Genomic DNA, 18,054 nt, shown 5'->3' with positions numbered 1-18,054 from the left:
TCCCTGTCTCCAAGACTGTGTCTCTAAAATCCACAGATGCCCCACTGAGATTCCACTGAGAACCTGCTGGATTTGCTTCTGTGACACAAAACTGGAGACTTCCTGGGTTCAACACACCAATGTGCAAGCCCAAGTTCCAACACAAAATTAAAGATGCTGGTAATATCAGGCCTCCTGTTTATTAATTTCTAATTATAGTTTTGTAGTTCTTTTAGTATTTCAACAGCTTTCAACATCCAGCAAGGCCAATAAAATGCCATTTATCTGATTAAATAAATGGGGGATTAAAAGCTTTGATGTTCACTCATAAGGTGATGCTTCAGGGAAAGTGAAAGTTTATTCTGAACACTGAAATGATCAAGGGTTTGGTTTTTTGACTGATAATGTGACACCTGATCAAACAGCAGATCCCTCACACAGAGCCCATCACCCAGCTAATGATGTCAGCCTTCTGGAGTGGGCAGAGCTGGAGGCACTTGAGCATCTCAACTTAACCTGCATGGAAACTTCCAGGGCAAACGCGGTGTGACAGTCAGAGAGGGCTCTGTGGAGAGCACCAGCTCACCCTGCAAAGGGACATCCTGTGACCTTCCCCTCTCAGTGAGGGGCTGCAGGGGCACATGAGCCACATGAGATGTCAAAGAGAATGACCTTCACAAGTTAAAACACCCCAGAGATCACACATCATTAATAATCATCACACATCACTCCCCACATGTGTGGGGAACACACATCATTAATAATCATCATGAGTTGTTTCTCTCTTACGCAGATGAGGGTTTTTAATTTAGGGATACGCTGGGAGCTCAGTTTCATTTAAGGGATGACACAGAGGTGGTTTGCCTCCAGGGTTTTGCTCCTGGAGTACAAAGATACCCCCCTTGGCCCTGATACCAACTGGGCAGTCTAACTCGGTCCTTGCCAGAGGTTTTGCTGCAAAAGGTGGCTCTGCCCAACCTTTCCAGCGCTGCTCAGGCTGGCTTAGCTCTCATGTGGTGAATCAGATCAAGAAACTGGTCTGGCTCAGAACAATCTTGCCAGAAGGGAAGAGGAAAAGGCTTGTTTTCAGCCAGCTGGTTCCCACGACAGGTAGCCCTGGTGCAAGGGAATCGGTGGAAGCAGAGCCTCCTTCCAGAGCTGCTGCTGATTTACACCAGGTTCAACCAGGCAGGGAAATGGGGTGCAAGTCACAGGTCCCTCGTGATGCCCAGGAGGTCCATTTCAGACCCAGCTTATCCCCCCAGCCTATGTCCATGCTGCAGCCACAGCTGGTGTAGCCTTCTCCCAGCACTTCCAGAGATGTAGAATCATGGAATGGTCTGGGTTAGAAGGGACCTTAAAGATCATCCAGATCCAACCCCCTGCCATGGACAGGGACACCTTCCACTATCCCAGGTTGCTCCAAGCCCCATCCAGCCTGGCCTTGGGACACTTGAGGAATGGGGCAGCCACACCTTCTCTGGGCACCCTGTGCCAATGCCTCACCACCATTAGAGTAAAGAATTTCCTCTGTATAGCCAACCTAAATTTCCCCTCTTTCTGTTTGAACCCATTACTCCTTGTCCTATCACTACAGTCCCTGATGAAGAGTCCTGGTGAAGCTGGGAACAAGGGGAGGGAAGGACTTCGGTAGCACTGTGTTTCTTCTGATACACCCACACCTGTTTTATTCCACTGAGATCCACAAAAAGGTAATATTCAATTCTGCAGAAAAAAAAAATAAACTTTTACACATACCTTGAAACAGAATGTGCATCAGCAACACCCATTTTTTAAAAAGCAAAAACTCAGGAAGCTGATGAGTGCAAACAACTGAAATTCAGACGCCAATCTACAGTCAGTAAATGCCCAAACTTCTATGGATGCATTTCCCTGGTTTACAGAACAAAGAAATGCAAGGAAGGCGAATGGCCTGGCCAAGGGAAGAACTGGAAATTCTTACAAATTAAAACTTTCAAAACTCAGTCCTTGTTTTGCCTAGACAATGTTTCTCTGGCTTCTTTTCTTGTTTCAAATTCAATATGAGAAAGGTAAAGTTCAAACAGATTTAAACAAGTGTATCCATCAGCCTCTGTAGATTCCTAATACCTTTCTTTAGCAGTTTCTATCATAAAAAAATAAAGAAGTCAGCGTTTTTGTCTTGCTACTTGGTAAATTTCCTTTTTAAACAATTTGGAAGGGGGCTGTTCTTTAGATTAACAAACATATTTTGGCATAAGCAGCAAGGGGCATTTGCATGAGAACTGAAGAACAAAGGGCTTTCCAAAGCTAAGTGGTAAAGTCATGCCATGGTCAGGACACGCAGTTTCCCTCGAGTGGGTTTGCTCCGTGCCTCTTCAAAAGCTGATGACTCTCACTACTGATATTTATACTTCAGGATTTAGTTGGGGGGGTTGCATATTTGCTTTAATACAAGAAAAGAAGCTTCAAGTTTCTTGTGATAGCCGAGGCGATCGTTATAGTGGACACTTTCAACCCATTCCCAACCCAAGGATTCTCACCAAGAGCCGCTCGTGTAATCCACGGCTCCATAGAACTCGCCCTAGAGCCGGCACAGGTGCAGAGGGGGATCCTGGGGACGCCGTGGGCGAGTGGCGTCAGAGGAGAGGGGGGTTTCTCATGGATGCAGTGCCGGAGGAAGCTGCGGAGAGGGGACCGCGCGTGGGCAGGAAGCGAGCGCAGCGGGGGCGCGGAGGGGGCGTCACGGCGGAGACGGTGACGAGCGCGGAGCCGCCGCGGGGTCAGCTGCCCGCGGGCGGAAAGGGGAAATGGCAAAGGAAAGACTGCGGAGGCACATGCAGACGTGTTTAGGTGTGGGGTGCAGGGGAGAGCCTAAAAATGAACTGCACGCTCGTACGCAAAAGCAGTTGCAAAGGAGCAGGAAGGTTAAGCCTGTGGCAAGCTCCAGTGAAAGCCAGTTTATCCCCTCGGATAAAAACTGCCTGGAATTTGGTGATTCTCTGGGTTCTCACTCCAAGATGAGTCCGGGGTTTCCATACCGTCATGTGCTTGGCTGGAAAAAGGTCAGCCCTCTGTAACACTGCACTGAGTTCAGTTTTTCCCTAATTTAAAGAAAACACTTAGGGCTTTTCCTCATTGATAATTAACTCGTATTGTTATTAACTCACTTGTTGTCTCTATGTCAAGTCACACCCACTCACAAAAGCTCTTAACTGAAAACTGGCTCTTCTTTTAATTTGAGTTGGCCGTACATCAGACAGTGCATGGGAAGACAAGGATATGGCACAACTCAACAGCTACTAAAGGAAAACAAACACCATAGAAAGCAGACATGGACTAGCTCCACTGGAGGAGTAACTCTGCTCCTTCGATGCTCTGCTATTTATATCATCATCCTCACCACCCATCATCACCATGCCAAGGAGTCCTAGTTACATGTTAGGCTGACACCGTGCCCCATTTCCCTGGAGTGCTCAGGGATGAGAGAGACAAAAGGGATTTTACAGAATTGTTTAGATTGTTAGAGGACAAAAATACATGGGATGTGCTTTGGGAACACAAACGGATCACGAACATGGTGTGGAAACAGTAATTCCCTCTCTCTCAAACAAGGCTAACACGAGGAACAACCTAATTGCAAGTCATCCTGGTGAATGCACTCAGTTCCTACAGCCTGAGCTGAGCTTCATAAGGGACAAATGCTGCCAGCCAACCCTGGGAATTCACAGGGGGACAGCCTTACACAGGTACACTTGCAGAGTGACTGATGCAGACACCTCCTGCTGGGCACACGGCAGTGATCTGCAAACAAATTCCAATGACCCAGGGATTCTGAGGTAGGCATAGATTGTTTAGGGTCAATACTGAACTTTTTTGCCCCAAAAGGAGGCTCAGGACAGGGAATGTTTGTTCCAGAAGAAAGTGGGAAAGAAAAAGAAAAGCCAGCCAACACACAAGCACCCTGAAGGCTCGTTTTCCATGAAATCTCTTTGATGATGTCATACAAGGAATGAGTAACACCAACTTGCGACCTGCTTAGAGGATGCACAGCTCTGGAATGTCTCTGAACAGGGAAGTCAGATGCCTCTCTGAAGACACAGAGGTGAAGCACAGTGCAGGATGGATTCAGCACAGCCTGCACAATCCTGGAAAATGTACCAGTACTCTTCTGACCTTAAAAAACAAACTAAATCCATACATAAAACTTTCAGCCTTATCAAGCAGCAAACACTGCAGTGACTGCTGCTCACAAAACCCTGTTCTGATCAACTAAATAAACATATAAAAATATTTCTGTCACTAATCCTGTTTTATTAGACCTTGGTCCCAGGCCGTTCTAGGCTCTGCTCAGTGTGGGACTGCCCTGGAGGCCGTTCTCAAGTGGCTCTGCTTTGTGCTGACACGTTAACATGTGCCAAAGGGCAATGATGCAGGTGGGGATTGCCAGCGGCCCCTTCTCAGCACAGCCCCTGCCCAGAGCAGGGTGCTGCCCTGTGTGTCACCCAGGCAGCCTCTCCTCTGCTGCCAGGGCAGGAATGTGGCCGCCTCCACTGCTGCACTGGCGGGAAGCAGCCCAGGATCTGCCTGGATGCTACCAAGCATAACCTTCTGCAATCGCCCAAAATTTATTAGTGAATGTGGAGTTAAGCGCCAACAACTGTAAAAACCTACTTCCTTCTACAGAAAAGTTCCCCTTCTGTTGTTTGAAATCAAGGCAGAGCTGGCCAAGTCAAGGCAACATAATTCAAACCCTTAAACTGTTTAAATTGTGCTGCTGAACTAAACTCTTGTCAAAATACTGCGTGCAGACATTATCATAACTAGGGTAATTGTTCAGATGGGTCATCAGGGCCCTCAACCTGACTCCAAACAGCTGCCCTAAAATTAAGAAAAATATCTAAGACATTTCATATTTTGTGATAAATTCAACATCCTTCTTTTTGTCTCAATTCAGGGATATGTATTTTAAAGCCAGCCAGCAATCCAGCTCTCAACTCTCTATAAAGGATCTTACCTGAATATAGCAAGAATTCTGTGGGTCTTAAAAAACCCACCAAAGTGTCTGGAAAATCTCCAAGCTTCTGCCACACTTAGGGAAATACATGACTACATTGCTTAGCTAATAATTTGGGGGTATTTGTGCTTTTCATCTAATTCCCCCAGTTGTGCCTGCACTCTGCATATGTTGATCTGACTCCAGCTGGCCCAAAACTTTGCAGTGTGCCCCCCCTGTGCAGTGAACTTGGCAGTTAAATTGCTGTGAGAGGAATTGGTTTAGCAAGTTGATCTGAAGGGAAACCACTCTCCTTTTTTTTTTTATTTTTTTGTTTTCAAGTTGGTTTTCCATTGGAGCAATTTGCTGCTTTTGTTCGCTGCGTGGCACGCAGCCCGTGTGTGGTGTGAGGAAAGGGGTGGGAGTGTGTTAGCAGGGATGGAGGGAAGAGCAGGATGACTCCTTCTGAGAGCAGCCCACAGATCAGCCCTCACATCAAACACAACCCTGTGGGCAACCCCTCACAGGTGTGGTTCTGCGGCAGTGCGTCCTGCCTCTGACTTGCTGAGACCAACCACAGCATCACAGGATGCTTTGAGGTGGAAGGGACTTTAAAGATCATCTCGTTCTGACCCCTGCCGTGGAAGGGACACCTCCCACCAGACCAGGCTGCTCCAAGCCCTGTCCAACCCAGCCTTGATATTGCAATCTTGCTGTGGGTATCTGAGCTGTGAAATCAAGTGAGAGGCAGTTCCCAGGGGTCTATCAGCCCCCTGACCTGGTCACAAAAAACACAACAAGAGAAGAGATGAGAAAGTGGCAAGTGAGATTTGTATTGGCTTAAATTGTTGCAGAGTTATTCTAATTCAGTCTTTTACGCTCATCACTGCCAAAACCGGGGAATCCAATTCCCAAGACACTTGGAGAAGTTTCCAGGAAAGGCTTCTGCTGCTATCCCATTCCTTCTGTCCAAACAGCAACTCAGACTGCTGCCAGGAATTAAAAAGCTCAAAAAAAAGGGCAGCTATCCAAATAGATTCATCATGTGATGACTGGGAAGAAAGACTGAGAGGGACACAGAAGGGGAAGACTGTTTCTCAGAAAGAGGGTTTTTTGGAAAAAAAATAAAGCTCCAACACAAAAGCAAAGGCAGGACAGGACAAACAAAACCCCATCACCGTGCCAAGAGAACCAGTTGATTTCCACTCACCATTGAAAGGGTTAATTTTCTTCGAGATTCGTAAAGAAATGGATTCCTTCAGGTCTTTCTTCTTCACACATTGAATGCCCAAGTTCTGAAAGCTAAAGCATATGTGGCAAAATTTCAGCAACTAATAACATCTTCAGTGTAGACTATTAAATAAAATATTTGTGTTAATTGGTGTGATAACATCCAGTGGAAGAAATGACAAAAGGCTTCTTTTGAGAAGGGTGTACAAGACCTGAAGAGCAGAGATGCTGTTTTTCCTAAAGTAAGGGCAGACACAGAAGCAAAAAAATTATTACTCTGCAGTAAACCTACAGTGATTAAAAAGTTAGATACTCAGTCTTGGGTGATTTATAGTGACAATCATTTTTGTTATCAATAAACCTGGTAATTTGCATTAGTTAAAGGATTTGCTCTCCTGCTTTTATCAGGGAATATAAATCTTAAAAAAAAACCCTTTTAAATAGTGTTTAACAGGTCAAAACAGGTTTTTAAATCTCACATAGTTATGGAAAAGTTCTGAAGAGCTGCAGCTCCTCCTGATTTGCATAAAAGTGCAGGTCAACCCAATGCAGGAGGTGGGGGGAGTCCCGGGCAGGGTGACTCTTTCCCACATGGAAAAACCATGACATCATCAAAGCTGAGTGGATGTAAAGCAGGAAGTTAAAAAAAAAAAAAAAAAAAAAAAAAAAAAGAAAGAAATAATCTGTGTTTCATGATGTTACAACAAGCTCTGAAGATGGGTTGTGCCAGCAGGCATCTTTCTCCAGAAGTACCAGTCATTTCCCTTCCTTTGAAACTCCACAAACCTTCTTTGCTTTACCAAAAGAGCATCTTATTGCACCTAAAGATACTCCTTGTTCCCACCAAGAGTGGTTCTACACTTCTGAACAAGACTATCCTAGTATGATGTTGAGTTTAATTTCTCTAAACTCCCTTGTCTGCACCCCACATGCTGTGTTCAGAGGTTCCCAAACCCTGCACCATCAGGTTCCACTTCCAGAACCTCTGTTCACTAGAGAAAGGCATGGGCTTCCTTTGCAACCTGAACATGACATGACTGAGGGAAAATAAAACACAGCAGCATCTCATCATTCACTAAAGCATTTTGCCCTCATATCGTGGCTATTGATATTCAGACTGGGACTGTACCTTGATGAGCAATCCTACTTCCACCTGCTCCTGGAGGAAGTACTTTCTTTAGGGCTTGATCACAGCACAGAGTACTTCCCCCCTCACCCCCCCCCAGAATACCCACTGTATTCCACAGGTTGTGTGAAGCAAACTTCAAAGTCCACAAACAGGCCTGGTTCCATATTATAGCCCCAAACAAAGCCTCTCGTGGACAGGAGGCTTTTCAGCACCCCAAAATTGTCAGATTATCAGTGTTTTCTGAGGCTGGGCTGTCACAGTGAAAGTGTGTGTTTAACCATGGCTAGGCAGAGGCTGGGTCAGAGGAGGAACTGCCGAGAGCCCCAGCAGGGCTGTGGGGTTTCACATCGATGCATGCTGACAGGAAGCAAGTGAGGTAACGAGAAGAGAGAGGCAGAAGTAGGAAGAGAGAGAAAAAAAAATGAAAAACATCTAAAAAACTATGATATCATCCTCATAGAGAGAGGAAACTAGGAAGTAAAAATCTAAGTACACAGGCAGCCCCACAAGCTCTGACTTTCATACTCTTGCCTTGATGTCTCGACCAGGGAAGGCTCTGATCAAGTTTGGGCAGCAGTACAAAGATCATTATACCACAGGCAGAACAAAACACTTGGGAACTTTAGAACATGGGGAACTTTGAACAGCAGAAAGCAGAGTAATTACTCAGAGCAGCCCAAAATCTGTGATTAATAATTCCACGTCTACTGTGAAAAAAAATGGATTTTTGCTCAATTTGGGATGCTCAGCAAGAGCAAAGAGCCAGAAACACTATTGACAGAGGACATCTCCTGCTCACTAGTACTGGATGAGGCTTTTCTCCAACACGGACTAGAAGAGAAGAATGTGAAGATTGAGTCACCAGCCACAAAAAGGAAAATGACTTTAAACATCCAGATCCAATTATGGATCACACTGTTCTTTCATCTTAAAGCAACCAATGATTTGTTAAAAAAAATGAGTGTACCAATGCTGGAAACATTTCAAAGGGAACGTATCGAGCCTCCTCCCATCAGGATCCCCAATGTCAAACACAAAGCTCACAGTTTCACATTATCAATAAAATGAAAGCAGCCCACTTACTATTCTGTAAGAAACTGAGAGGCTCAATTCCTAAAAATATTGAGAAGAATTCATGGATGGAGCAAACAAGCACCAGTGCCTGAAGTGAAACAGAGGCATGGCATTATGCCAAAGGACAGGATTTGATGCAAACATATAATGGAGATGAAATCACAATCCGCAAATAAATATTTGCAGAGCATCCCAGTGTTTCTTGGCATGACATCCTGTAATGGCCTCTCTAACAGGCTCACCTCGTGCCTACACACTGAACCTTGTGCAACAAAACGCCAAGAGGAGAAACAATTATCAGTGTCTTCCTGCACTCAGTGATGGGAACACAGGGCCAGAAAAGGTGTTAAGCAATCGGGCTTTTCTGCTTCGGATCAGCAAGCACAGAGCTGAGGGGAGGAAGTGGGACGGGCCAGAACAGCAGACTTCCTTTGACCTTGGCTGAGGAAGCTTGATTTGAGAAGACAAAGGGGAAGCTGGTCATGGATGGTCAGAGGAAGGTGCAAGGTCCTGTAACAGTTTAGGATGTTTGCAGGCCAGTGTGCCTCGTGCCACCAGAACACACTGCAGCACATTCGTGATCCCTTGAGCCTGGGCTGGATGCTGAAGAAGCATCTCCACTGTTTATTTCACCATCAGGCAATCACCACCTTCAAAACAGATGTGTCTTCAGCTCTCTCCTTTAATAGTGTCCTACTGACTAAACCCACGTAAACATGGAGTAATTTCACTAACACAACAGAATCCCATTGGCCTGAGAGCTGTGTGTAAGAGCTACTTATACACTGAAATATTTACCTGATTTTCTTCCCAGCTCAGTTATGCTTACCCCAGAGCAACAGCCTACTTCCATATTCCCTACATTGCAAACTGTGAACCACAAACAGCTTGCCAGTTCTAAATTCCCCTCTCCAGCAATAGTCACTCCATGTTTGCTGCAGCTTATTCTGCTTCCATTTTATTATACAAGACTTGGTAAACTCAGAGGAAATGCCATCAAATACAACTGTATTTGAGATACTCTTAATAGCACTGAGAAATGTCTTGTACATATCCCTGAGTTTTCCTCACTGCATCCACAAACAGATCATTCCCTGGCACACTTACTCTTCAGAGCTGGGCCTGAGCAGAATCTGTATTTTCACTCAAAAAACCCCAACCCAAACAACAAGCAACAACAGTGACAGCTACTAACACATTTCTAGATGTGCCACAACCACTGTCTTCTAGATTATGATACTCAGCCACTACAAACTTTCTCCAGAAAGTCCAAATATAATTTCCATGGAAGATGTGGACTTCCCTCATCACCACGAAGTAGCTGTTACCCATTCTATTACTCACCAGTTTCACATGTACCAAAGAATCATAGTCAAGAGCAAGATGTATTAATGAGCAAGACTAAAAAAAGTAAGTGTGAGAAAGGAAAAGAAGACAGACATTGGGAGAATGGATAAAGGAAAAAAAAGGGTGACAGGAAAGAAAAAGCGCAAGTGCAGTATTGAAAAAAGAGGGAAATACTCCAAAGGGAAGTTCCCCAAGATGCATTAGTAAGCTACAGCAAAGACAGTATTCTAATTGCTCTTTTAATCATTAGTGTGAGTTTTAAAACACAAGATTAGCAAATCACTTGAATAATTAATCAAACTCCCAAGGAACACCATTACTCACGAGAGGACTCGCCGTTCTGGCCCAAACTCAGCTTCATAGTAGCCATCTCTGCAGTCTTTTCCAACCAGATCATGAGGGTGTGGCTTGTAGGGTTCATTCTTAGTTACCAACGTAGTTCTTATTTTGACTTTTCCAAAATAGTTCAGAATCTACAAGAAAATGCGAGATATTTTAGGTATCAGTCCCAACCTGTTACAGAAAATGAATTTTATCCTGAAATACTCTATGGAAGAAACAGCAGAGCTACGTAGGTGAACACACAGAAATGTTGCTTGAAGAACAAGTCTACCTCCAAAGATTTTAGGAAAAAAACTCATAAAGCCTCAGGGATGAGGATATTACCTGTGCATGGAACACTAAGTAGTGAAAGAGGATCTTAACAGATACAGCATGACACAATCCCCTCTGAAGTTGTTGGGTTTTTTCCCAACTAATTCTCAGATGAGTATTCAGTCTTACATTCAAGCCGGGGAGTACCAAATTCTCAAGCTCCCCTACCAGAGCTTTCACAGCAGTCATCAGCCTAATTCAGTGCTCCTTTCTCAGCTGCATAAAAGCAACCTCGAGCTGACGGCTACCAGTGAAGTCACCCAGTGTGGGGGAGTGTAAAATAAAAAAAAAAAGAGGAAAAACAGTTTGGCCTAAAGTGTTTGACGCATAAAAACTTGAAAGCAAATACGAGACTTGCCCAGGCACACGTTTGTGCAGAGGTGAGCTCGCCTCCTCCACTTCCCCTGCCCTATAACTAACAGTTCCTCTCCTTCCCTTCCTTTCATCCTCCTGAGACTCCAAGGATCCATCATGTATCCCTCTTAGTCAACACCTCAAACCTTTGACTAGACCTGTGCTCTTCTACCTGTCATCATGTGTTTGCTTCTTCAGTCTTCAATTTGGCTCCATTCAGTCTTCATACAAGTCACTGGTATTTTTTACCCTTAAAATGATACTTCACTACTCCTTCACTTTCTTCAACCATTACATTATTTCTCCCTCATTTCACACCCAGCCCCATGAACTTGAAGCTGACCCAGCTGCTTTTGGTTCTCTAGTTCCTCCTTGATGTTCATCTTCATACCCACACCAAGAAATTTAATCTCTTCCTGGCCCCTCTCTTCTCATCCTCATTCATGTTTCCATCTCTAGAGGGGACTCCCCTGGCACCTAATCAGCACTAAAGCCTCCTACGGGCTTCAGGGAGGCAGGAATTCACCTAGAAATCACCTGCTATCAGTACAATCAGCGCTGTCATCAATAGTCACCTTTCAAAAGAACAAACTTGGCCAGGCTTACATGGTCACCTACTCATGTCCCATCTCCCCTCTGGGTTCTGCCTAGCCTTCATGTCCAGCACAGTCCAAGAAAAGAGGAATCAATTCAGCTTGTGCCCTGACACAGACTTAGGCTGAGAGTCTGTGCAAGCCTCTGCTCTTGCCAACAGCCCACACAGTTCCTTGTTCAATTGGCAGAGAGCTGAAAAAATGAGTCTGGCACCATCTCCATTTCCTGCATTCCCTAACCAAATCTGGCACTGTGATAGTCAAAGGGAAACCTTCTCTGCTTCTTCCCTTAGTAATTCTGGCTCCAGGGCTGGACCAGCTTCCACAGTTGCTTAACGCAGTAGAGACTCACTCTGCCGCTCAACACATGACTGCCAACAATCTCTTTATCAAACCCTCCTTCTTAAAGAGCTTTTATGTCTCAGCATAAAACATCTCATATTTTTCCCATTTCACCACCTCTCTATCACTTGTTTTTCTGCTGTGATTCCAGAGACTCCATTTTTGACTCCACATTGGCTTTTTTGTACTTGCACACACTGCAAACACAGATACATAGCCTCTGTTCCGGGGCACTGCAATGGACTGCAACATGGCAAGTGCTCTTAACTTCCCATTTAAATTTGAGGTTTCTCCTCTAATCTCAGCTCTGACAGACTTTCTCCAAACTGAAATAGATCAAGGAAACAAAAGCAACTTAAATATCAGATAGGGGACCAGAAATTCTTTTCTCCTACCCTATGTGTCTGAGGTCTCCTTTGTCCAACCTATGAATGCTACTGCCCAAGTGGTTCCATTCCAGCTCTACTGTCTATCTTTGTCCCTGCTGTGATCACAGCTGCCAGGGCTCCTCTGAATCCCTTCATTCTGGATTTCCCAACCCATCCATGGTGCAACCATCCAACTCATCATCATTGCAGATGCTCTGAGGACACAATTCCCTTTTCTCAGCTCATTTTTAACTTCTGTACCCCCTTTCTGTCTTCACACACCTCATGCTGGTGTCTTTTGCAGACCCATTCACCGCATCACGGGCGATTGTTCACTTGTACAAAGCACCTTCTTTCATGTTGTGCCCAGCAATGTTTCAAAGCCTTTCCACATTTTGTAGGCAAATTCCTTCAACGCTCTCCCAAAATTCATGCTGCAGTCCAAACCGTAAAACCAAACCTACGTCACCAAACTAAGAAAGCAGAGCAAACATGCATACAGAGAAAGCTACTAATGAATGGCTCCCAGAGCTTGAGTCTTCACTGAGTCCCCTCTAGCAGCACTTTGTAAACCACCTCTGCACCTTCTCCTCTTTTAGTAAACCCAATCTTTTCGTGACCAGGAGCAAGTAACTCTTTTCCCACTCAGCTGCAACTCCATTTGCATGCCAAGGAAAGAATCAGAGAACATGAGATGAAAAGCGTTGTATTTACTGTGCAGAGTCCAACGCATAGCTACGAGCATCACGGTAACGTGGGCAATGGTAATTCCTGGATAAAAGTGGTATTTACCTGGATGGAAGGGAAGGTCTTATTGTTTTCAGTACTGTGTTCTCCTGGAATGCTGCCTGCTGATCTTCCCTCACATTTGTATCTGAAACGCATGCCCCTTTGCCTGGGTTGCTCAAATATTTCAATGTAGGGCTCAGGGCCACCTTAAAAATAAAATATTTTCAATGTTAGGACACAGTAGAGCTTAAAAAGCAGAAGATGCAAGAACTAGAATTTCTAGACTTTTGATTTACATTACCATCTTTCCACTTGGTCTACCTTATCAGAAAAATCTACTCTTTATGTACATGCACATGTTGAAGGTGGGGTACAAAGGAAGAGGACAGATTTGGATGAAACATCCACAGTATTAATGCCATGGAAGTAACTAGCAAAAAAGACACCCTTCCCTCCATCTGATCTAGAACTTAGCTACTTTCAACCATCATAGAAGACATGTCTGATGAAAGAAGATTTTATACAACAAAACCCATATCATTATTTTGAGGGAATGGTTGACACTTTTAGGAATAATACAGTTTTAAGAATGGCTGTCCTCTCCAAGCACTGGTACGGTCAGCTGCTATGATCTCTTAAGCATCCTCTGAAAGTGAAGATGTTTGCTCAGAATTGATTGATTTAGTTCCTATCACAGTGCAGCAGAAACTATTCAAATTCTGCAAAAACCCCTACCCTTCTGAGTTGAATACTGTCACTGTGAGCTCAGAAAATACCTGATTGCTCGTATTGAATTCTACATTTTGAGCTGCCTATATCCCACAGGGCTCATTTCTAGTTGCAGTATCTCCCCAGACAATGAAACCTCAGAAAAGCTATTGGGCAGTTGTCAGAAGGGAGGTTTTCAGGAAACACAGAGTGATAGATGAGAATAAGAGACAGCAGAACTCTTAAATGGGGGGGTTAGAAAGACATTAACTTAGCAAGAGCCTAAGTACTTTTCAAGTGATGTTTTATTGCCAGACAGTAACAAGCTATTTAATATATCTCACTGAGAACATCAAACAGGACAGTCAATCAAACAGTGACAACAGTGGGATGGCATGTGAAAAACAAACAACAGAGGCTAAGTAAATATTGTTGAAGCTGAATCATCACAGTGCTACACGATCAGAAGAACGTAGCTTATGGAAATGTCTACTGAGCTCTCTGTCATCTTCATATAATAGCATCCTCCTCAAGCAAGGCTGAGCATCACAAACAAACAGGACAGACAATATCCTGTGGCACGGCACTGAAAAAAAAGTGCTTGGACTTCAACATAATAAGCAAAACAGTTATTAAATATATTGAAAGTGCTGAAAGGGTAAAAGAACCCCTACTTCCTTTTGCCCAAGGTCTGTGCTGCCTGAGAGTCCACAGCACATGAGTTTTGGCCAAGAGGTGGATTCCAACCCTAACTCCATAATAAAGGCTTCTCTTTTGCTGCACCTACAATGGTTTAGGTACCCCTGCCAACACAAAACTTGAGCTTTATGCCTGGGATTTGTTGACCACAAAACATTTCCAGTGCTGCAGCAGTTCATACCCAAAGTAGGAAAATATTATAACCTATGAGATAAAGTAATCAAGAGCAGCAGAGAAGGGATGGATGGAAAGAACGACATCTGAGACGTCACCTTGGTCTGACCTGAAAGCACATTGATCTGTCACACACCTACAGCCAGTGGTGGAACTGCATCTGCCACCGTGTGAGAGCAGCTCCTGGGCTGGGATTGTCTTCAACAACCAGAGCCTCTGCAAAACCTGAATGCCTCTTCAAAAGCACAATGCACTTCTACTGCAGGCTGCGTTTGGGGTCAAAACCTTTGGGAACTGTGGTTCAGGACTCTTTATAGACCTTTCTAACAATCAATCAAAGTGCAGTTTCTAAACCGACCACCTCCCATAAGGTAGATTTTAAATAACTTGCTGATCACCAGCCATGAGCTGTCACATTAAATACACATTAGCCACTAGTCTAGGTCCAGCTACTTAGAAGTCCCTTTTCTAGATACTTCCCAGCTCTTTACCTAACTGTCCTTTAGATGAGCTTTGCATATTTTCTCTTTCTGGAAAACAAGCAAGTCCAGCAAAAGGGAAGGGGAAGACAGGCACTGATAACAAAAAAGCCTAAAAATGACGTAAAGCTGGTTTCAAGGAGAGCAGAAGTCTGAGTTTCTCACAAAAATATGCTCACACATCTGTGTATGGCTATTTCACACTTCAATTTACTTATGCTATTGCATTGATCAGCACAAATACAGACACACATCCACATACGAAATTAAAAATCTGTTTTACAAGTTACAATGACAAAATTGCAGCAAAGTACCTACTAATCATTACACTTGGAGATTCTCATGCTTACATAGCTGCTAACCAGATGCACAGGACACCCACAGACATTACATATTTGTCAAAACTAGCCAGAGCTTCGCCACTCGAAACTTCAAGAGCGCAATCACTTGAGGTCTTTAACTCTTGCTGCTTTAACCAACAATTTCCCTTCACATTCTATTAATACTCACTTGAGAGGGCTATTTTCTCACCTATTAAGAGCCCTTTATTTTAAAACTCTGGGCTCAGTGATCTTTACAGGGCTGTGGTTGAAACAAATGTCACTGAAGGTAAACCCACTGCTCAGCAGCAGGTGTGTTTGTGGGAAAGTAAAGCACGGTGACACAGCAGCCTCCAGAGATTAAACATTAAACTTCATTTTGTCTTGGCTGCCCCTCTCTCTGTTTAAGAATCACGTTATCATCGCTGCTGTGTTTATCGGTGTCATCATGTTTTGCGTAGAGAGGAAACACACAGAAGTGTTTGTGCAAACGAGAGGTATTACCAGCACTCTGCAGCCAAGTGTCCAGTGTTCCCCATTTCTGTAAATCAGCAATGTGCTTGGAAGTGGCACAGCGTAACTATTTCACAATCTGCTCACACACACACACACAGAGGTCTGTTAGATCCCACACAGTCACTACAGACCTGTCCTCCTCAGGTCTCGCTTTGTTTGTCAAACAAATGTGAGATACGCCAAAACCCAAACTCTCACTAATTCTGGAACAGAAATGCACAGCTACTCGTATTACCTGCCTGCCCACAACTACTCCATAAAGCATTTGAAATGGAAGAAAAGAAAAAAAATCTAGCTAATCCTTCATCTAAGTTCTTAAGAGTTTAATTTGTCTTTGTAATTAATTCTAATTGCCTATACACATGCTAGTAATAGAAACATTGTGCTACATATTATAACCTGCCTGTCATTCTTTTTGTTATTAAATTGCTTTTCCCCCCTCTTGCCCCGAATACAGTACACTGAATAATTTTAAAGAGAATATAGGAGATCAAGTGTCCCAATTATATACTCAAGGAAAACAGGTAAAAGCAGTGACAGTTCCGAGAGTTCAGAAAGGAAGAGGTAAAAGCAGTGACAGCTCCAAGAGTTCAGCCAGTTTATGCTCATTCAAGAACTGAAGGGTGTTTTATTCTCACATTTTGAGCAATACAAAGAGGAACAAAAGGACAATCCCTAAAACTCAGAACAAAATTCCTCAGACCTCTCCATGACAAGAAAGCGGGATGGCTTAAAGTTTAACATAGTCTGTGCCATGAGGGAGGAAGTGTGACATGCTGCCACCAAGCAAAGTGACACGCGATCAAGGGTTCTGTCTCATTCCTCTCCTCCAGGCAAGCAGGCTCTGGAGGAACTGCCCAATTTGTCATTTGTGCCCAATTTTCTTGCACAGCCAGGAGTGCCCGGTGAACAGACTCTCCATCAACATCTGCATGTGAAAGCAGAGCAGCTGTGGCTCGTTGTAGATGTGAAAGTATCACCCGAAACCCTCCCGCCCGAGGTGACTGCAGTGAGACACAGATGGGAGAAGCGTCGCCCTTTAACTCCGATGTCACTGCTCGGTACAAATCCCTGGTGGCCCTAAGCCTGTCATTTCTAAAAAGCAAGAATCTATCCACTTATAACCTTCTGCAACACCTCAGGCATAGAGGGAGGATGGTGAAAGCTTTATTGCAGCACACCCCAGTTTAAGCCAAAGCAACTGGAAACATAAACATGACTTAATTTGAAAAAGCAATAGTCTACCTACGGCTCCATGAATGCACAAATTCTAACAGAGACCGAGAAACGCTCATGAACTTCCTCTTTACTATCGTGTTACATTATAAAACGGCAACTAGAAAAAAAAACAACGACAAAAGCTAGCTAGTACCAGGAAGTTATAAACTTCCCCCGCTGAAAAATTCCTTATCTGGTTCCTAATTACACTGAAAATACATAAAGACATGAAGAAAAAAAACCCCGAAACTGCTCTCTCCTGCTTCAGTGTTGCCACTCTAAAATACATCATAACATTTAAAGGACAAGCCTAGCTGTTTTCTATGTTGATAGTTAAGCACACCTATATATTTATCAGGAGTGAAAGTTTATACCTTGCTAACTAGAACAAGAACAGAACGTACAGCTTTTGAAAAGCGGCTTTCCCTAGAAATACTATTCTAATTAGTATAGCCAAGTTTTAAATTTAGGGACTTTTTTTTAACCCTAAGACAGATACCAGAGAGACTCCTCCCGAAAGGATGACAAACTCGGTTTAATTTAGCCTGAAGAAACTTAATTGTGCTTTTTGTTGTAATTACTCAAAGCACGATCCCTTATCTGCGTTACTTTCCATTTGTGCCATCAGTTTCTCATTCATTTGCATTCTCACAGCCGAGTTCCGATGTGAACAGGGTCCTTATGAGCATCACCCAACCTTCAGCCTGTTGTCTCCAGCCCAGATACGGGACCCGCGTGCGTATTTAACACCTAAAGGCTTTAACGTCGCAATTTTAAAGGCTGAAGAGATCCATTTGAAGTGGAACAGCCTCGTAAGATCTCATCGCGACTCAGCCGAACAACCCATCCCTGCTTTAGCCTCGCAGTGTGAACACCCAACGCGACCAGCGAGGGAGGGCGGAGAGTGCTCGGAGCCCCCCGGGGCCGCTCCCCGCGCCCCCCGCCCAGCCCCGCCGCTCACCGGCCATGCTGACAGCTCCGCTCCGGCCTCTGCGCCGCGGGGCTCCGGCCCGGGCCCGCACACCTCGCAGGGACGCACGGACAGCCACAGCTGCCTGGCTCGCCGTCCTTTTCAGGGGGAATTTCCCGTGGGGCGGGCGGACGTGCGCGTTCGCTGCGGGGCGGTGCGGGGCCGCCCCCCGCCCGCCCCCGCCGCGCCCGCCCCG

General features: G+C 44.5%; 1 protein-coding gene across 1 annotated transcript in view; it reads right to left on the bottom strand.

The window, feature by feature from the left end:
- Nucleotides 1-17,970, bottom strand: part of REL (REL proto-oncogene, NF-kB subunit) — a 29,587-nt gene extending 11,617 nt beyond the window's left edge. Inside the window, exons 1-4 of the mRNA XM_069008912.1 lie at nt 17,850-17,970; nt 12,838-12,980; nt 10,059-10,207; nt 6,165-6,256 (exon numbers count right to left, since the gene is read on the bottom strand). Coding sequence (XP_068865013.1) covers nt 6,165-6,256; nt 10,059-10,207; nt 12,838-12,980; nt 17,850-17,856 — 391 coding nt within the window. The 5' untranslated portion in view covers nt 17,857-17,970. The remainder of the gene's footprint in view (nt 1-6,164; nt 6,257-10,058; nt 10,208-12,837; nt 12,981-17,849) is intronic.
- Nucleotides 17,971-18,054: the final 84 nt, after the last annotated feature.

The sequence above is a fragment of the Aphelocoma coerulescens genome, chromosome 3 (assembly GCF_041296385.1).
Source record: "Aphelocoma coerulescens isolate FSJ_1873_10779 chromosome 3, UR_Acoe_1.0, whole genome shotgun sequence".
Taxonomy (NCBI): domain Eukaryota; kingdom Metazoa; phylum Chordata; class Aves; order Passeriformes; family Corvidae; genus Aphelocoma; species Aphelocoma coerulescens.
This window is presented reverse-complemented; position numbering and strand designations above follow the sequence as displayed.